This window comes from Asterias rubens, chromosome 1, assembly GCF_902459465.1.
Source record: "Asterias rubens chromosome 1, eAstRub1.3, whole genome shotgun sequence".
Taxonomy (NCBI): Eukaryota; Metazoa; Echinodermata; class Asteroidea; order Forcipulatida; family Asteriidae; genus Asterias; species Asterias rubens.
In genome coordinates this window covers 32176869-32197581 of record NC_047062.1, presented here as the reverse complement: position 1 = coordinate 32197581, position 20713 = coordinate 32176869, and the positions used below count along the sequence as shown (strand labels likewise).

The 20713-nt window shown below is 39.2% G+C and overlaps 4 protein-coding genes across 5 annotated transcripts; 1 reads left to right on the top strand and 3 right to left on the bottom strand.

Annotated features, from left to right (window-relative positions):
* Positions 1–382: 382 nt before the first annotated feature.
* LOC117297890 lies at positions 383–3460 on the bottom strand. Of its 2 annotated transcripts, XM_033781077.1 has the most exons (3): positions 2953–3460; positions 2188–2913; positions 383–1031 (listed from the first exon to the last, which is right to left on the bottom strand). In XM_033781077.1, exons 1-2 carry the CDS (start codon positions 3440–3442, stop codon positions 2234–2236), a joined length of 1170 nt encoding a protein of 389 aa, XP_033636968.1. In that variant the 5' UTR covers positions 3443–3460; the 3' UTR covers positions 383–1031; positions 2188–2233. The 2 variants fall into 2 exon arrangements, with proteins under 2 accessions (XP_033636968.1, XP_033636961.1); XM_033781070.1 differs by having other exon boundaries at positions 2188–3460.
* LOC117297881 lies at positions 3427–7235 on the bottom strand. The gene is made up of 2 exons (XM_033781058.1): positions 7164–7235; positions 3427–6007 (listed from the first exon to the last, which is right to left on the bottom strand). The coding sequence occupies exons 1-2, from the start codon at positions 7167–7169 to the stop codon at positions 3452–3454; spliced, it is 2562 nt and encodes an 853-aa protein (XP_033636949.1). The 5' UTR covers positions 7170–7235; the 3' UTR covers positions 3427–3451.
* A 198-nt stretch (positions 7236–7433) lies between these two features.
* LOC117297863 (atypical kinase COQ8B, mitochondrial-like) lies at positions 7434–17954 on the top strand. Its single transcript, XM_033781034.1, has 16 exons — positions 7434–7534; positions 8970–9205; positions 9909–10066; positions 10633–10849; positions 11147–11213; positions 11628–11696; positions 12328–12444; positions 13082–13167; positions 13492–13632; positions 14175–14256; positions 14878–14971; positions 15362–15503; positions 15762–15869; positions 16052–16117; positions 16899–16985; positions 17584–17954. The coding sequence occupies exons 2-16, from the start codon at positions 8999–9001 to the stop codon at positions 17854–17856; spliced, it is 1914 nt and encodes a 637-aa protein (XP_033636925.1). The 5' UTR covers positions 7434–7534; positions 8970–8998; the 3' UTR covers positions 17857–17954.
* A 5-nt stretch (positions 17955–17959) lies between these two features.
* On the bottom strand, positions 17960–20602 carry LOC117297872 (ribonuclease P protein subunit p20-like). The gene has a single exon (XM_033781046.1). The coding sequence runs from the start codon at positions 20583–20585 to the stop codon at positions 20130–20132; it is 456 nt and encodes a 151-aa protein (XP_033636937.1). The 5' UTR covers positions 20586–20602; the 3' UTR covers positions 17960–20129.
* Positions 20603–20713: the final 111 nt, after the last annotated feature.

Genomic DNA, 20713 nt, shown 5'->3' with positions numbered 1-20713 from the left:
GTTTTGTCGGAATAATATCTAGAGATCTTTTGTACGCCATCTTGTTCAAGGGGCAGATTTAGTTCACACTCACCAACTACTCAATGTTTGAACTTCAAAGCACCTTTCAGACATTATTGCTCAAGGTTTTGAGTGCCGAGTCACAAATAGTGTTCAGAATAAACAAATCTGTCCTTGGAGTTTATAAATGTAAAAGAAGTCATCCAAATAATTTTCCGTTTTTTAGAACAACCATTGTGAATAATTAACCAATCTAATAACTTTTGTTCCAAAGCATTATGACATTGGTTATCATCAAGTACCAATATCCACTCTTTATGGGTGCGTTCGTTTAGCTCCCCCGGGTCGACCACACGCCACACATCGGGGTCGACCCAGGGAAGCTAAACGAACGCACCCATAGTTACCAATACAAAAAATTAAAACCACCCAAAACCAAACCACAAAAATGCCTAACAAACTATATTGCACTCCGGGCCTGGAATTTCATCTTTGAAAGGGCCGGGCCTTTTTCACTTTGCAAAGGTACTCCCATTGGAAAACCTTATCTGGGTGACTTTTAAATGGGCACCAAGGCCAAGTCCAGGGCAACATTGACCATGATCTCAGTGAAATTCCAGGCCTGTGACTCGTGTAAACAGAAATTCATGAATCTCTACTTGCCCCAGCCATGAGGGCAGACTGTCAGGTTGCATTACTGATATTAAAGTACAAAAGGATAAGGCCTGATTTTATGGCTCTGCTTACTGCTAAACTCTCTGCTTACGATCACTATTCTCCGCTTACTATGCAAGTGCTGAATTTCTGCTCTAGCTGTGTCAGCGGGAAATACGATTGACGTAAGCCCCGAATTTCCTGCTTCTGTAGCAGAGCCATGAAATTAGACCTAGATGAGTCCAGTGTTCACACTTATCACATTGGGTCTATTTGACTAAGATCAGGCTGCTGCAGTGCTTGATGGCTGGTGCTGTTGGCCTTATCCACTTCCGATTATGGTTTACCGTCTGGCGAGATGCTACTTGAGGTGCTTACTGAAAAATAATAAATAATAACAAGTAATTTTAAGTGCACCAATTCCAAACAAAGCTGTTCAAAGACGCAAGACAATGTTCAATTAAAATATGAAACCATTAAAAAACACATTACACAAGATGACAACGACAGAGGATGAAATCAATGAAGTAGACATTATTGTCATAGACCAGTCTTCTCACTTGGTGTATCTCAACAAATGCACATAATAATAAACCCGTGTAAATTTGAACTCAACTGGTCTTCAAAGTTGCGAGATAATAATGGAAGAAAAAGAAAAAAACATTAAGTTGTGTGCATTTTAGATGCTTTAACTCAAGACCTCAAACTCAAACTCCGAGGTCTCGAAATCAAATTCAAATATTAAACTTTTTATGCTAACAACTATTTTGAGCATTTACCAATAGTATCGAGTGCCTTTAGAATGCAGAGAACAACCACGAATATTAGAAAAAGTGACAACCAAACTTAAAAGTATAAACCTGTAGATGTTAAATTTGCATTGGGGATAACAAATATTATTATTATTTTTGTTTACCCAAACACTGTTGTGTGTTACCACTGTATACTCAGTATATCACAGGCATATTACTCGGGTGGGATTCGAACCCACGAACCCTTGCAATTCTAGACTCTTGTAATTGTCTAGTCTTACCAACTAGACAACCGAGATTGCCTGGTAGCTAGAGGCCAAATTTAAATCTCAAAAGTGAGACAATGCAACGCAAATTAACAATTACAATGTACGATCAAAATGTACAATTAAAAAAGTAAACCATTAAAAATCATATTACACAATAATATACTAAAAGAAAAATACCAAAGCAACGAAGCAGCAATAAACAAAATGGAAAGGTTTGCAGTAACACCATGTTATGACTATCTCTAATGAGTTGGGGTGGTTCTGAAAAGAACCGTTGGTTTAACTTGACGTTTCAATCACTCTAATCGTCTTTTTTTTGTTTTTTTGCTTTTTTCTTTTCTCCAGAAGACTATCGGAGCATACTGATCGAAACGTCGAGTTAAACCAACAGTTCTTTTCAGAACCACCCCAACTCATTAGAGATAGTCATTACATGGTGTTACCGCAAACCTTTCCATATCATATTTCCACCATGCAAAGTTTCAAATCCTACTTAATAAAATATACAATACCTGAAGGGTCAAGCAGGGGAGATGAGATCGTGGTAGACTTCAGGATCTAGGTTTCCATGCCACCTGAATTGTGGCGTTCCACTTCCCCCTTGACGTCATCTGACAAGACAGAGATGGTGGCAGCAGCGTGTGCAACCTGAAAATCTCCACTGGTGCATTCTTGAACATGTGAAAATGGATATATACCAGCATTGTGGAATACAGCTTTCAGGTTGGATGGAGACATTGCTACCAAGTAAGGTTTGGCCGCCAGTTTGGCAAAGTTATGCTTCGTAATTTGGGTGTCGGGGTTATTTGCACGATGAAGTTGACACTCGGTGGAATAAATGGACTTGAACAGGCCCAACAGCCCATCGTCTTGTTGCTCAGTCACCTGACTTCCCTTCGGTGGTAACGGAAAGAGAATCACCTGATTCTTCTTGGCCCAGTCTGCCATAAACAGAGAGAGGTGGTACTTGTTGCCGTCATACAGGACCAATGTCTTTGTACCCTTGCCTTTTTTATAAGCATACTTTGCAAAATGCTTCTGGAGATAGTTCTTAAGGACATCCGAGTTACTCCAGCCTTGGTCAGCACCGGCTGATCCTGAAGGAGAGCCCTCCAGATACGTATCTTTCCAACCGTAAGGGATCACAAAATACGGAGGAATGTGATAACCGCTGGCATTGCCTCCCCCAATGATGGTCACTGACTGCTCAATAACTGCTTCCGGTTTAGTGGTGACTTTTGATGCACTTTCTGTTGGATTTTTTTCTTTGCTGACATTTGATGCACTTTCTGTTGAAATTTTCTCTTCGCCGACATTTGACGCACCTTCTGGTGGAGTTTTCTCTTTGCTGACATTTGATGCACTTTCTGGCCTATTTTTCTCTTCGCCGACATTTAACGCACTTTCTGGCGGAGAATGCTCTTTGCTGAGGAAATATCCATCAATGATATAGATGCATTTGGGAGATTCAAGCAAATCGTTTGAGACAAGGATATAGGCTAATTCCTTGAAGTAGTTGTCTGTTTTGTCTTGTGAGGCATATCTTGCTTCGGATTCTTGATTGGGCTTTAATACCAATTGTAAGTCTGGCCAACGCTTTGAAAAACCAGAATACCAGACGTCACCCTGCTCTATGATGTCACAGAGTGGTTTATTGTCTTGGAGATTTATTTTTAAAGCATTTGCAAAATCTCCAGCGAGAAACTTGACGTCAGATTTTGAATACTCATATCCAATATTAGCCATGTGCTTGATGTGGCTGACCATCTGTTGCTCTTAATCTCTTGTGAATATATTCGTTTGGCCTCTGCTTGCATCCTCAATGGGATTTCGTTTGATCATGTCACGAAGTGTCGAGTCTGGAACACCATACTTCCTGGCTGCATGGTAAACAGATGTGCCTTCTTGTGTACTTTGGAAGGCCTGAATCAAATCGACCCGATTGTACGTACTGTGTTTTCGCTTATACGTCAACATCATGGGTTTTGTGCTGTCATTCTTAACGTTAATTATCGTCTGGTCACAAAGTGTTGGTTTTTGGACACCACGCTGCTTGTTGAACATGTCACGAAGTGTAGAGACTGGGACACCATACTGCCTGGCTGCTTGGTGAACACATGTGCCTTCTTGTGTAAGCTTGAAGGCCTGAACCAAATTGTCCTGATCGTAGGTACAACGTTTTCGCTTAGACGTCGACACCATGGAATTGGAGGATTGTTTACGTTTTGTGCTGTCATTATTAACGTTACATATTGTCTGGTCACAAAGTTTTGATTTTTGGACACCACGCTGCTTGTTGATCATGTCACGAAGTGTCGAGTCTGGGACTCCATACTGCCTGGCTGCTTGGCAAACACGTGTGCCTTCTTGTGTAAGCTTGAAGGCCCGAACCAACTTGTCCTGATCGTACATACTACGTTTTCGCTTAGCCTTCAACACCATGGGTTTTGTGCTGTCATTCTTAACGCTACCTACATGTTTCGTCTGGTCACAAAGTGATGATGTTTGAACACCACGCTGCTTTTTGATGGTGAGACGAAGTGCTGATTTGGGGGCGTCACACTGCCTGGCTGTTTTGTAAACTGTCAAGCCATCTGGTATAGCACGGAATGCATTGATCAACTTGATCTCATTGTAGTACTGAGTTTTTGGTGTCTTTACATTTTTACGCACGGAGGATTGTTGATGTTTTGTACTGTCAATCCTAACAATACCTTGTATCTTGTCATGAAGTGTTGATTTTGGGACATTAAACTGCCAAGATGCCTTGAAAATGGTGGAGCCTTCGTGTATTGCCTTAAGTGCATCCACTGTATTCACCTCAGCATACTGGTTTCTAGCACTCTGTGAGGCAGTGGGTGGAGGGATTTGTTTAGGCTGTGAACGTTGAGTGGAAACATTTCTTGTGATCCAATCTCGAAGTGTCGAGACTGGGATACCATACTGCCTGGCTGCTTGGCAAACAGACGTGCCTTCTTGTGAAAGCTTGAAGGCCTGAACCAAGTTGTCCTGATTGTACATAGGAGGTTGTCGTTTAGCCTTCAACACCATGGGTTTTGTGCTGTCATTCTTAACGTTAGCTATCGTCTGGTCACAAAGTGTTGATTTTTGGACACCACGCTGCTTTTTGACAATGTCACGAAGTGTCGAGTCTGGGATACCATACTGCCTGGCTGCTTGGTGAACACGTGTGCCTTCTTGTGTAAGCTTGAATGCCTGAATCAAATTGTCCTGATTGTACGTACTACGTTTTCGCTTATATGTCAACACCATGGGTTTTGTGCTGTCATTATTTACGTTGCCTATCGTCTGGTCACAAAGTGTTGGTTTTTGGACACCAGGCTGCTTTTTGATCTTGAGACGAAGTGCTGATTTTGGGATGTCATTCTGCCTGGCTGTTTTGTAAACTGTCAAGCCATCTGGTATAGCACGGAATGCATTGATCAACTTGATCTCATTGTAGTACTGAGTTTTTGGTGTCTTTACATTTTTATGCACGGAGGATTGTTGATGCTTTGTACTGTCAATCCTAATAATACCTTGTATCTTGTCATGAAGTGTTGATTTTGGGACATCAAACTGTCGAGATGCCTTGAAAATGGTGGAGCCTTCGTGTATTGCTTTGAGTGCATCCACTGTATTCACCTCAGCATACTGGTTTCTAGCACTCTGTGAGGCAGTGGGTGGAGTGATTTTTTTAGTCCTTGAACGCTGAGTGATCCAATCCCGAAGTGTTGAAGCTGGGACACCATACAGCTTGGAAGCTTTGCAGATGGTCATGCCGTCTTTTGTTGCCTGGACCGCTTTCAATAACTTGGCTTTACCATAGTGCATGCGCTTATATGTGGCATTCGATGAGGGTGTAGACTTGGAGGATTTTGGAGTTTTTCTGCGATTCATGGCATCAATTCTTCTACCCTTGTCACGCCGTGTTGATCCTGTGCCATTTCTTCTGATCCAATCATAAAGTGTAGAAACTGGTACACCATGCAGCTTGGAAGCTCTCAAAGCGCTCATGCCGTCTTTTGTTGCCTGCATAGCATTCACTAAACTGGCTTTATCGTACGGCATGTGCTTACGCTTTGCTGTCGGTGGGACACTGTGCTGGTTGCAGGACCGTTGAGGTCTTCCTTGGTTGATGGGAATCTTCGTTACGGTCCAAACCTGAAGTGACTCTTCGGGAAAACCAAACTGCTTGGATGCTTCGGAAACTGACATGCCCTCTTCCATTGCATGGAATGCTTTCAACAGGTTGATTTCATGTTTGATTCTTGCAGGTGTTAAGATGGTAGGCTGAGAGGTTCCTGCTTTAGAGGTTTCAGATTTGCCACTCTACAAAGATAAATAAAAATAACCATCAATTAGCTTTATTGATAATGTAAGATTACTACAAAGGGCACGCAACTCTTGGGGAAAGCGTTCATTTCAATTCGCAGCAGCAAAGATATGGAATGGTCAATTCCAAATTATGTCCGGGGAGCTGTCACGACTGATACATTTAAATCAGCACTCAAAACACATCTGTTCAACATGCATGATTAATCATTGCCTTGACACTATTTAGATATGGACATGTGAATTTGACCACAGAGCATAATGACTAAAACTTTTTTATTAGGTATCTTAAGCAGTGCACTTGGAGCTCAGCTGACTAGAGTGCGGATTTTTTTACCAAGCGCCATGAGCGCCAGCATTGGCGGATACTGGCACTACAATGTATACAAGATTTAATTATTACTATTATTATTATTATTTTTATTATAACACAATGGGAGATTTTTGGACGGTGCTTTTTCACAGCCCTCGCTAGCAGCGCACAATACTGTACATGTGCGCGCACACTATGTTCCAGCGCCTCATATGTCTCCCATTCCTTTGCATACTAGTGTTTGTTTTGTTTATTGTTAGGGTGCTGGTTTGTTGTCTTTGTGGGGTTATGCTTTTAACATCTCTAAAGCTGTCACATTGCCGTTGGCGTTGGTTTTACTTTGTTCGTGTCAGTCAGACAGTGGGACGACAGTGGGACAATGTCAATCAGACAGTGGGACGACAGTGGGACAGTGGGACAGTGGGACAGTGATGGACAGTGAACACAAAAAATTATGTAAAAACAAAATAATTTCTGAAAATTAAATTAATTAAACAGGGAAGCTTCAATTCAAATATCTAACCGTCCTATCAGCAGACCCCCCCCCCACCCTTCAGTTGTGAAATAATTTAAATAAATACAAGTGAAGGAGGGCAACTTTGTCTCGGGGGGGGGGGGGAGGGGCGATTTTATCATTTTATGAGGGGCGATGACTGGGTGGTGTGTGTGTGGTTTCAAACACAAACACAACCTGCGCTGGACTGGCTGGAACCTAATTCTTCTTCTTCCGTGAATAATTAAGTAATATTTGTAAGGGCTTACTACTCCACAGTGTCTGTTTGTCTCGCTGCAAAAACACATTCATACTATCACTTTCCTCCTTTAATAAGAAAAACAAACCTTCATTTTGGAGCAAAAGTTCTTTCACTACCTTCTTCGTCTCGCAAGTCCAGTAAGTTTTTAGTCGGGTACTTTATTTCTGAAAGCGGGTATGTTACAATAAAAGAAGACTGGGTGCCGAGTGTGTGCCAAGTTTTTTTAACGAGCGCCCTCTCTCGCTCGGTAAACGTTAGTTTTTAGCATGGTACCCAAAATGTTTTGCATTAACAACCATATAATTTACTATTGGAAGTCTGGGAGTTTAAAACGATTACACAACGTACACTTCATGCTCGAAAGAAACCAACAGTTCCTAAACAACTCCGCAGTTGTGGGATTTAATCCATGGTTTTCGTCAAATCTTTCAGTGTTTCATTGATTTGAAGCTCAAGGTAGGTGCTTTTAAAACATTCTGATGAATGATGGCATGATTTTGTATTCCGTGCATACTTTCTTCTGTTTTTAAAACTGTTTTTTTATTTCATGTTTTTATTGTTCGTTTGCCTGCATGAATGAATGCTGCTTGTGTGGGAATGCTGAGTGAAGGCTGAATTATTGACATTGGTGTTACGTAATACTTGGGATTCGTTACGTCATGGTGATACGCAACAGTAATCACCTCAATGTTTAATTTTAGTCTACCTCCATGGTCTACTCTTTTCTTACCATGTATACAATAATGTGTGTTTTTCTTCCTTGACCTTGTAATACTAATGACAATGTATTTTGTAACCTTCTTGTTATTTATTATTTTTTATTAACAAGGACAGGTTTCAAATACAATAATACAATGTTAAGTTGTTGTGTTTCGTTCGGCCCTAATCATGCAATAACCAGCTAACTAATAATTAATAATATTGAACAAACACACAGTGACACACACAGACACAGTCTACAGAAAATAAAATTAATGAGATTTCTTCAGATGGGATAGGCTTGTTTGTTCCCATCGCATACCTGTTTTACTACCCAATTATGATTTGGGTGCTGCTGTAAACTGTTGTTTTCCCGACCCTAGTACTCTGTTTTCCCCCCGAAATGTTGGCATCTGGCTAGGCTCAGCATGTTCGTACTACGACTGCAGATGTCAAAATGACTAACGCAGATGTTTCTTGATACTTCATGGAGTAATCGCTTTACGGACGGTTTCGATTTTATTTTAAAACAGAGTACAGCGCCAAAGTTACTGGGTCTAGCATTTTACTATGTATCGCTTTGTTCTTCATTCAAGAACCCAGTTTGCAATGATTTATTAGCATCAACTCATTTCTTTACTTCTCCATTTTTTTTAACTTCTTATAATTTCTTTATTTTTGATGCTCTTTGGGAAATGATGCTGAATTTGACTACCAGTTGTATTAAATCATTGAGGTAAAATATGATTTGGGTTGTTAAAATGAGTGAAAAGGTGGAGGAGGTAGGTACAGGTGAAGATGGTTATATGATGATTTCCATTCATTTCAAAAGAGATTGGTTTTTACTTAAATTTTTATTGGTAGTCATCAACTTTTCAAAGACTTGGAGGCCTGTATGCTTCGATTTTGAAAGGACAAGGGCACCACTGGCAATTTCTCTTGATAATGGCATCATATAAAGAAATTGTAAATTTCTACTGTACTTCAAGGGCACCAAGGCAATGACCAGGGGGCATGGAGACAATCGCCTTCATTGCCTCTGTAAAGTATTAGGCCCAAACTTGACAAATGTGACCTTTTTTAATCTACAGTAATTGGTTGTTAAATGTAATTGTTTGAAATTACTGACAGATTGAGGCCTTGAAGAGAGTTATAACCAACTAATAATAGGGTATTTTGTTTTGTTTTACAGCAATAAAAGGTTAAGGTACCAGACTCATCATGGCACAGACTAGGTTAACAGACTGCATAAAAGCGTTGCGGGGGTTCAGTCTGGTTGCCAGAGCCTTCGTGGATACGCAGAGTAAAGACTGCAGTCAAGTATGGAGTAATTGTAGCCTAAGATCCACCACTGAAAAGATCCAAACAAAGGCAGAGGAGACGATTAGCAACGCCATGGTGTATGCATCAAAGATAAGCTCCTCACAGGTAAGCACTTAAGGGCCAAATTGCATAAAGCTGCTAAGCAGGAATTTCTTTGCCAATACCCCCAAACTCGTTCTCATTACGTTCTGAAAAATTTAGTCTTGGTGCAAGACAAATGTGTACAGCGAGGAGGGAGCGAGCGGGGATCGCGATAGTCGAGTGATAGGGTAGTGTGAATAACATTGTCTTGGACCAAGACTAAATTTTTAAGAGGTCAGATTGATGAGGCCATAAGCAAGACAATGAATGGGACACCAGTTGCAGCTCATTTTCACCATATTATTATTATTATTACTATTATTATTATTATTATTATTTATTCAGCCATTTCAACAATACATGACAGTACAAATATGCTTCCAGATGGGCTAGGAGAAACAAAAGCAAAATAATTACTGTGGTCCATAGACCTGCCTCCCCGCATATGTTGTTGTCAAAGAACAGGCCACATCACTTTTGCTGATTGAGCCTTCTCGGTATATGGACCCAAACTTCCAAATCACATCAGGGACACAACATCCTTCAACACATTTAAGATACTTCCAAAAGCCCATTTGTTTGAGGAGGCCTACCATCAATGACTTATTTATTTCTTCTGTGCCTCAGCGCCTTTGAGCAAACCTTTTGAAGGGGCACCAAGGCCAAGACCAGATAACAGAAGCCATTATTCCCGCCTTGTTTTTAGTAAGTCGTTCTATCATTGCAGAAGAACATTGAGGAATTCCCAGCCTCTGCTGCCGATGAAGATACAACAAGTTGGGCTTACTCCGCCGGATCATCCTCAATTGATGATGTGCCACAACCAGAAAGTGTTTCCTCGCAAGAAGTGCCAGAGACGTCATCCAGTTCTAATCCCTCCTCTAGGTATGAGTGTGTTACATGGTATTTTAAACTGAAACACAAACTCTTAAAATAACTCACGGAGCATTCTTTTGTTCTTTCCTTTATCCCTGCCTGTAACAGTTTGACTTTGTAAACAATTTCTTCGTGGAGCACCTCATTCTTTAGAATTTCCCTATGGAGCCTTTGAATTTTTGAAACCTATATCATAATAATAATAATAATAATATGACTTGTAATGCGCACATATCCACCCTGCTGGGTGTTCAACGCGCAGTAAAACCCAAAAACAAAACAAAAACAAAACATATCACAAAGAAAAATAGACACAACAAAATTAATCCTCGAAAACCTGTGACATAAGATAAGTTTTGAGAAGAGACTTGAATTTTGCAGTACAAAGACAAGATCGAAGATTAAGTGTTAGAGAGTCCCAGATGTGTGGCGCGGCTGAAGAAAAAGACGTGTCACCCCATGAGTGTCGAGACTTGGGTTCAATGAGGAGAAGCATGGAACATGTGGTCAGCCCTTCCACCTCACAAAGTTTCAAATCCTACTTAGTAATAAGAATATTTCATATTTGTATACAGAGCAAATGGAGCAGTTCCTAGAACAAACGGCACACCTCCGAACCAAACCAGACAGTTGCACACATTCACAAGAACTCAGTTCAGTAACGACCATAGGAGATATCTCCATTATGATTCATCCACCGGGATGACCCAAGAAGAACTCGAGAAGCTTAGAATGAAAGCAAAATCATCCAAAACACCAGCGAGACCTAGAGGTCCAAGAATCAGACCCAAGGTTAGTACTCAATAGCCCTTTTTACACTAATCTATTCCCTGGGGTGACCCCCTTTCACACCATGATTGCTTTACACCCCACGAGCATGCAACTACTGTGCTATGCTAGTTTCACCTAGCATAAGTGGGTACTGGAAATCAAGCTCGTAATATCCCTTTTGTACAATGTAGATCAAGGTTTTTAGTTTTTTGTTCTTTAAAAATTACAAACTATGACCTTCTCCTGACTTCCCAATTTGTTTTTATTTATTCCATTTGTTGATGTATTTCTTTGACTTTTAATTTTTGTTTACCTTAGTTGAGTGAAAGAGCTAAAGAGCGGACAGTTCCTTCGTCTCGGCTTGGTAGAGTCTGGAACTTTGGCGGTGAGATACTTATCTGTCTCTGTCTTAGTAATGATCTCCCTGTCAAGGGAACTCGGCAAACTCCCACAAGGGGATATAAACACCAAGCTGGCAACAGCCAATCTCTTACATGCAAACATCTTACCGCCTATGATTATGAGTTGCACAAATCAAGGAGTTGTGATTCATTAACGACCAGGCAAAGAGTTCCATAGAGATACATACATAAGAAAAGGATTTTGGAATGGTTCTATGTGCTATATCTCCCAAAGCAAGAGTGTATGGGTGAAAAGAAGCAGAAAGCCTGGTTTCATGCTCAAACATTCTGATAGCAGAAATGCGGTCGGAGTCACTGCTGGCACATTCACAATGAATTACTACTCTCTCTGAAAATGTTGTCTCAATTATTTGTTTTGTCTTGATATAACTTCACAGGTTTAGCAGCAGGTTTGGGTGTGGGGGCCTTAGCCGAGAAAGCCAAAAGAAGTTTTGGGCTCAAAGAAAGTAAGTAACATTTTGGATTATCCAATCTTGTAATTCTAAACATAGGTCTGCATACCAAAAATAACAAACGTTTAATATGCCCTTTTGGTGTAAAAAGCGCTAAATAAAACCTGTGAATATTGCTATTATTTATTACTATTCTGTAAAAACAAACAATAATTTAATTGTGACATTACTGTTAAAGGAACACGTTGCCTTGGATCGGTCGAGTTGGTCTTTGAAAAGCGTTCTGTAACCGTTTGTTATAAAATCGATATTGTTAGAAAGATGTTGTAAAAGTAGAATACAATGATCTACACAAATATGCCTTGAAATTGCGTGGTTTTCTTTTTACCACGTCGACTAATACGGTCGGCCATTTATGGGAGTCAAATTTTTGACTCCCATAAATGGCCGACCGTGTTAGTTCGCTACGTAAAATGAAAACCGTGCAATTTTAAGTGATACTTGTGTGGATCATTATATTCTACTTTTAAAACATCTTTCTAACCATATGCATTTCATAACAAACGGTTTCAAATGCTTTTTATAGACCAACTCGTCCGATCCAAGGCAACGTGTTCCTTTAAGCCAGACTAAATGTTAACCATTTGTTAATTTTGTTTGTTTGTTTTACCTTAATTTGATACAGATGGCAAGTTTGACGGGAGTGTACTGTTGTCCGAAGCTAATGCTGAGCGTATCGTTGATACGTTATGTAGAGTGAGAGGAGCTGCTCTTAAGCTTGGTCAGATGCTTAGCATACAAGGTAAGCAGAGATGAGGTTTCAAGACACTCCTTAAAGCTAACTTGCTTAAGAAGGATTAAGGCGAGTTGGAATTGGCGGAATTTAGCATTTTGGTACCAGCCAATTGCTTCTGCTATGGTCTGTGTTTTTTACTGATACACTGATGCAAGTTTTAGGTACTGTATACTGAGTACTTTCCCAAGCTCTGTGAACCAAATTCACAGGCATATTACTCTGAAGGGATAAGTGGGGTACAATTTGATGAAGAAACCATGGGCAAATGCCTATGTCTACTAAAGAAAAGTGTATGTAAAGCACTGTATACTGAGTAGGAGTATGTCTTGATGTTCCCAGATCTTGCATCCAGGCTGGTGATGGCAGAGCTGTTTCTGTCTCTGCCCCTCGGCTATGGAATCAACTTCACACTCAAGTAAAGGACTCAACTACTTTTAAAATCTGGCCCTCAGGACCAGTCTTTTGTTCTGGTTGCATGTAATCTGGGTTTATCCAGTCTGCCCTGGCGCTTCCCTCAATCTTTCTGGCTTTCTTTTCTTTTAGTTTTCAAGCGCTTTGCATCTTCTGGTTAAGGGCGCTTTTTAAATTTCCAGTTTATTAATATTATTACTTTCCCTTCACGAACCATGTTTCCTTTTTGCAGATAACGCATTAATCAGTCCTGAGTTGCAGAGAGTATTTGACAGAGTCAGACAAAGTGCTGACTTTATGCCAGCCTGGCAGATGGAGGTAAAGACCGATATATTAAGACCTAAATCAAAATAATTGGTTTCCGGTAACCTGATCGTCCATCCGAAAACTTTGTAATTAACATTTCTACCCACTGTTCGTAAGGTTCCAGTCTAAACATATGGAAATAAATTAAGAAGATACACATTTTGTTAACGCACATTGTGTGGGATTCTGCAGCACATTTTGTTTTATATGCTTAGGACACAAGGATTCACATAAAATAAATACCTACCAACTTGATGTAATTTTGGAAACATTTTCTCATGCTTTCTTGTAATGAGACGAAAAGTTTGATTTGCTGTGTTTGATTGATTGTTTTAGAGAGTCTTAAAGGATGAGTTAGGAGACGACTGGAGGAGTAAAGTAGCATCATTTGAAGACAAGCCATTCGCTGCTGCATCAATTGGTCAAGTTCATCTGGCTACAACACATGATGGAATGGAAGTGGCTATGAAGATACAGGTAGGTGTCTAGGATGGGTGGCTAGTGGGCGGGGTCGTTGTCACACTTATATATGTAAAAGTATACATTTTTATGTTTTGCTGAAGGACCCTGAATTGAAACAACCTTTGGAATGTTTTCTTCTTGGTGTTTATCTTTGTTTTAAAAACCCTACTTTACACTCTGGAGCATTCTATATGGTTTTATCTTTGATTTTTGTGAAATTTTAATTTTAATTGTTGTTGTTGAAACATATAGGCTGAGATTTGCACGTATTGGCACACAATTCGCACGTATCGACCCAATATGTTTTAAGTTGTGCATAAAGAGAACCCTGGTGGATAATGTGCTTGCCTCTCACCACTATGGTACTGGTTCGATTCCCGGCTAGGGCCTTGTGATTGTAGTTATGCGTTAGTTCTCTCCATAGTGGGATAATAAAGTTCTTATCTATCCGATACCAAAAAGGCCTTCCAGTTTCTCCCCCTGGGAAACACAAAACAGCTTTGATCTATGACGTTCCTAAAGCTGATTCTTGAATGATCTTTTGTTTTTTCCCCCAGTATCCTGGTGTAGGTGAGGGTATTGACAGTGACATCAACAACCTGATGGCCATCATGAAAGTCTGGAACGTTCTTCCTGAAGGTACAATCTTTCTCCATCCTCCTCCTCTTACATCTCTTTGAGTAGTGTTGCTTCTGAAAAGACCTTGTGGTTGACACAGAGGCAGTACTTAACCAGAATCTAGCAACAGAGTCCAGCATTCTCTTTAAGACGATCAGAGCATACTGATCGAAATACATACATACATACATACATACATACATACATACATACAACAACAGTGCATTTGTAAAGCGCCTTTTTTTTTTAAATCAAAGGGCTCAAAAGAGCAAAACCAATGGAACTAAACTACAACATATTACATCTGATACAAATATTAGTTATAAGAGTTTTTTTGTACAATGGCAAAGAGTTACAATTTCTGATGCGTACTGGGAGATTGTTCCACAATTTGGGAGCAACAAAGGAGAAATGTTGAATTGTCATACACCAGTTCTTCTCGGAACCAGCACTACTCAAAAGAGATTTACACACGGTGCTACCACAAACCTCACCTAATCATATTCTGGTTGGTATAATTATTTTGAGCTCACTTATTTTTGTGTGCTAAAAGCAGCTCTATGAAATTGGGTGCTAATCCCTTGATATAGAAATACTGTGTTTAATATTGATAATGTTTAATTTCCTTGTTTATTTGATAAGGTCTTTATGTTGAGAATGCTGTTGATGTGGCTCGTAGAGAGCTAGCTTGGGAAGTTGATTACACCAGAGAAGCGGAGTGGAGTCGTAAATTCAGGTATATTCATCAGAAAAGTAATCCTGACTCACAAGCCTACTTGCTGGTGCCAAATTACCAAAATGCTGGAGAGCAGAGAGAAAGTCCAACTGTTCCTTATTTGATTTCTGAAGATATATTTTGTCACTTTTTATGATTCAAAGTTGCTTCCATGATATTATTAAACACTGTTTTCCAGTAAGTAGTTTATAAACAAGAACCTGTGAAGAGTTTACCATATTTGTGTGTACACCTTGTTAACCTTTGATCAGATAAGAAATATCGCTTTATAAACTGCTCATACCCGAACCAGTGAATTTCGACCTGAGTTTGTCATGGGCCCTGGTCTGCTTTTAATGAGCGATTCAAGTAATAGTGATCATAACTTTTTAAATTTGTCTGATGATTTAGGAATGTTCTGAGAGATGACCCTGATTTAATAGTTCCAGAGGTCATACCAGAGTTATCTACGAAGCAGATACTTACTACAGAGTTAGTGGATGGAGTATCGTTAGATAAGGCTGTGGACTTGGATCAGGAAACTAGAAATGATGTAAGTGCAAGACAAATTCTTCTCCTTTTAAAAAAATGTGTCATGGCCCAGGGGTTTAATGGATTGGTGGCTAAGTCTGGTGGCTAAGTCCTCAGTGTGGGGGTTTGAATCCCGTTCATGACACTTGTGTCCTTGAGCTGTAATTTATTGCTTCTCTTCACCCAGGGGTAAATGGGTACCTTTGAGATGGTTCTCGTCAAACAAAAGCTTGATTCTCCTTATTTATTTAATGAAATACTTTGTGGTTTTTTCTTGTAGATCTGTAGGAATATCTTGAGACTGTGCTTAAAGGAAGTGTTTGAATGGCAGTTTATGCAGACAGACCCAAACTGGTCCAACTTTTTGTACAATCAACACACTGGCAAGGTAAGTCAATATCAATTCCTTAAATGATGTTTGAAGTTTTGCATGGTGTTGATCATGAGAAAGTAAGACCAGTAAACTTGTGGTTGAAACTCTTTTGGGAGATGTATTGGCTCTAGGTTTTTCAATTCTCATTGTAGAAATATTTAATTAAGTGCAATAATTTTTGTGTTCTTCATTCACAGTTGGCCTTGATAGACTTTGGAGCCTCCAGAGATTTCCCCAAATCATTTGTTGATGATTATATCAAGGTGAGACTAGTGAGAAATAAATGTACAGTGGGGATCAACCAATATGCATTGAATGATCACTGTCATTGATGTGGGTTGGAGGGTGTCATGGCCGAGCGGTTAAGAGTATCGAATTCAAGTTCTGGTAGTCATTGGGTTGGCGGTTCGAATCGCGGTCATGACACTTGTGTCGTTAAAGCCATTGGACACTTTCGGAACAGTATTTGTTTTTAAAGTTCACAGATTTACAAATAACTTACAGGGTTTACAGAAGGTAATGGTGAAAGACTTCTCTTGAAATATTATTCCATGAAATGCTTTACTTTTTGAGAAAACATTAAAACAATATAAATTCTCGATATCGAGAATTACGGATTTATTTAAAACACATGTCATGACACGGCGAAACGTGCGGAAACAAGGGTGGGTTTACTCATTATTTTCTTAAGTGTGGGCCTTGGACAGTACTGTTTATCCAAAGTGTCCAATGGCTTTAAGCTAAACACTTAAAACCATTATTGCTGCGTCCTTCAAATGTAGTGTAATGCCATTTGTTCTGTTTCTTGTGTAATGCACATAAAAGAACCCAGTGCACTTATGATAAAGAGAAGGGGCTCGCCCCAGTGTTCCTGGTCTGATTGGCCGCATATTGCCCCCGGAGCTAAAAAGGAATAGATCTCACATTTTAAAATGTAGCTCAACATACCTTCCAGGAAGAAATACTGACACTTTGACTTGCCCTTTAGTTTTGTGATAAGGCACTTTAAGAACCTGGTATTATTATATTATCGTTTTCTTGTAGGTGATCAAAGGAGCTTCATCAGGAAACAGGGAGGATGTCTTGGAATATTCAAAGAAACTTGGATTTCTTACCGGATACGAGTCAAAGGTAACTTGACATTTCATCATCCTAAACCAAGAATCAGAATAAAACTTAAACCAATCAGTCGTCCAAAACACTTGGTGGGGTGATCGGCAGAAGAGGATGCTCAGCACCCTTCTTCCAGTCCTAGTAACAGGACTTCTTTTGACCTAGTAACAGGTCGCAAGCAATAAGGCAATAAAATGGCATTACAGTTTTGTTGCATTTTTTTTGCATTCAAGGATGGAAACTAACTCTCAGAACTTGTGCATGAATTGTTTCTCAGATTCAAATGTTATTGGGTGAAAACTGATCAAAACCATATTAATACTTCAAAGAGAATCCTTATTCAAAATAGTTTTTACTATCAACAGCTGCAGAGCATCTTACCAATTAAGTTTTGGTGGGCAGTAGTTTTTGGTGTACTTGCATAAGTACATGTATGACCCTACCTTTAATGACCAAAGGAAGAAAACTTGAAGTATCTCAACAATGCAAAATTTCACAAAAAGCTTGCAGTTTTATGCGTCACCTTTATAAACTTGTTTTCATCTTGTGATGGAGACTTTCTTCTGGATGTGTTAGGCGGTATAGAAATGCAGTTGTTATTGTTTATTATTCCTAGGTGATGCAGAAAGCGCATGTAGATGCAGTTATGATCCTGGGAGAGCCATTTTCACAGAGTGAGCCGTTTGATTTCACAAAACAAGACACGACTCGACGTATTCAGTCCATCCTCCCAGTTATGCTCAATCATAGACTAGCTCCGCCCCCAGAGGAGAGTTACTCCCTACACAGAAAGATGTCCGGTGCTTTCCTACTGTGCACTAAACTAGGAGCCAAGATTCAGTGCAAGGAACTCTTTGATGTTATCTACTCTAAGTATCAGTTTGATTGAAGAAGTTTGTCGCAGACCCCAATTAATTTCATAGAGCTGCTTAAGAAGGAAGTATTGCTTAACATTTTTCTGCTTTATAGCAGAAATGATCTGGGTCCAATTTCATAAAGCCTGTAAGCACAGAAACTTGCTAAGCACTGAAAAGTGTTGCTTAACAGAAACAGGTTACCAGTCAAAGTAAAGTTACATCAAGTTCACATTGTTGCAAATTGTTTGCTTAGCAAAGAAATTTGCTGTGCATTATTTTTTTGCTAAAACAGCTTTATGAAATTGAACCCAGGATACCAGTTTTAAGTTGTACGTGTAATATTATTTGCTTAGCTACTTCTTGTGTTTTTAAAAGCAACTCTATGAAATTTGGTCCAGAGTCTAGTTTCTAAAAGTCGAGTAGGCCAATGAATTAATGGCTGTTGGGTTGGCGTAGTGGTATCTTCTCTCGCCTTCCACCTCTTGGACCCTGGTTCAAATCACGCCGAGGGCACTACGTTGATTGGGTTTTCAGTCCCTACCTTACTGTGAAATGCAATGTTCAAATTAGCTGCATTATATGCTGAAAAATTACAGAGAAAAATAAGCGTGGGTCATCAATTTCAAAATTTAAGATTTCCTGAAAGTATTCTTGGTTTATTTAAACTCAAAACAAATATCACAAACTGCTTTGTGTGAGTGAGGAACTATGTTAATTACAATGCATTTGTTTTCGAGAATCATGAAGGTGAACTTTGACCTTTATTACAAAATTTGCTTTCAAAAGTATCAGACTTGTGAACATTCTTTCAAATTTGTGATTTTTTGTATTAACCAAAGCAATGTTACTTTGTACAAATGTTTTCATAACTTTACTACAAAAAAAGAAGAAACAAAAACTTTCTACAAGATTCGTCATATTGATTCAGGCATTTTATTTGTACACTTTAATTATGAAAAATAATTGAACAAAACAACTACCGAAAAATCTATATAAATTGATTGAATACCATAATAGTGATGTAATAAAGATGGACTGATTTTTCCCATCAATTGAAATACATCAAGGTTTAGAAAAATTGGGCTGGTTCTGGTTGGTTGTGTTAATGTTTTATGGACAATCCAGTTCAGTGAAAGTCATATCAAAGAGTCGCAGCGATGACCAAATGGTGATGATGGTGTAGAGTGCCTTGATGTAGAATTACCAAGTCAGACTAACTTGGTTATTATCTAGATTGTACCACACTGTAAATAAACAAGTATTTGCTGTATTGTTTACTACTAGTGAGTTGTTCACAAGTCACCAATAGTGAATATTAGATTATTTTTATGTAAAAAATGTAAATCTGAATCTAACAAGTTTGAAATAAAAATGTATAAATCCTGATTTTGAGAATATGTGAACTGATTTGCTGGTGTTTCATCATAAGTCTTGATCAGCCATTTTATTGTCCAAAGTTTTAAGAATTTTCTTAAAACTTTTCTTAAAATTTTCTTAAAACGTAAAATGTTTTCTTAAAACAAGACCTTTCTTCAAATTCAGGCTTGAAGACTTTCAAATGGAAGCAAAATGAAAATGGCTTTCCCCTTTCACAGATGAAACTCCAGGTCAAGTGTCTTTTAAACTATTCATCTGGATTTTTATCCAAACTTTAACCTTCATTGCAATTATTACTGGGGACCTTTCAATCAATACAAAACAATTCATTTACGAAAGAAATTTCAAAAGGGATTTTAACACAACAGTCAATGACAGTCAAGGCATGAATTCTTTGAGCAGAGATTAGCCGCAATAATCACACTCTGAGAAGTACACAGATGTGAAATTAATTTCTCGGAGTGGAAAGTTTATCAACAACACAGTTCAGTTGGAATAGCTGCTACAAAGGTCCGATGGTATCTTGATTTTGTTTGTTCTGTTTCTGAAGTTTTGTCACAATGCCTTGCTTGATGAATAACTTTGTTTGGAGGTAGCCCAATAAAAAGGCGTAGACCTGGTAGTGGCAGTGGTAGACGATAAATAAATTATGTGATTGTCAGCTCGGAGATTCTTCATAAAATAAGCTTGCAGTTGCACAAAATTGTTTTAATACACTCTCATTCACCTCATTGGCAATGGTAGTTGACAACTGGAGGACAAAAGTTTCTTTGCAAAAAAGATCATGACAACTCATTCAAGTTGAATTCACGAAGCAATATGTGGGGCTTGGGCCAAAAGCTAAAGAGAAGGAGGGAATCCAGCGTATTGATGGTGTTCTTCCATCCTTCCTACAATTGAATTCAGATCAATCAAATGACAAATAAATTCATTTGGAGGGAGCTTCTTCTGTCCTTGATATCTTGATATGGATGGCTGAATTGTGTCTGTCTCTTGTTGTTGGCTCTGCGTCGTCTCCTGTAGGCTCAAGATCATCCGTTAGTTCAACTGTGGACGTATGAACAGACATCTGGAATGTACCAAGATTAGACTTCTGCAGCTGGAGAGCAAGGTTAACTGCTCGGTTGACTGCAGCACCAAGTCCGTGGATGTGAACCTCATTCACTCCCGTATCCAACAATTTATGACATCGCGCCTCCTGGGCCTTGAAATCCGTCTTATTGGACACGTAAATGTCGTTTTTACGCTTGGGTAGACGGCGAGGAAGTCTCTTTCTCAGCGTGAATTCTGCTTGATCAATCTTTGGGATGCTTCTGCTGTTGTTGTTTGGATTTGTTGAAGCAGTTGAGATCGTCACATTTTGTTCATCCATGGGCGTCGCCATCTTGAAAATACCTCAACCTCGAACATGATCCTTCTCTCATTAATAAATCCGTTATATGAAAATAGAGAGGTTGTCAATCTAAAACCCAGACTTCACTATCACACAAAGATCTTAATTTAAAATTGGCA

Excerpts from the sequence above, each read along its gene's own strand:
- LOC117297863 (XM_033781034.1), top strand. The coding sequence starts at position 8,999 with ATGGCACAGACTAGGTTAACAGACTGCATAAAAGCGTTGCGGGGGTTC. Across the intron at positions 11,214-11,627 it reads TAGAGTCTGGAACTTTGGCG|GTTTAGCAGCAGGTTTGGGT; the intron begins GTGAGATACTTA and ends ATAACTTCACAG. Across the intron at positions 15,870-16,051 it reads ACAATCAACACACTGGCAAG|TTGGCCTTGATAGACTTTGG; the intron begins GTAAGTCAATAT and ends CTTCATTCACAG.
- LOC117297872 (XM_033781046.1), bottom strand. The coding sequence starts at position 20,585 with ATGGCGACGCCCATGGATGAACAAAATGTGACGATCTCAACTGCTTCA.
- LOC117297890 (XM_033781070.1), bottom strand. The coding sequence starts at position 3,442 with ATGGTCAGCCACATCAAGCACATGGCTAATATTGGATATGAGTATTCA.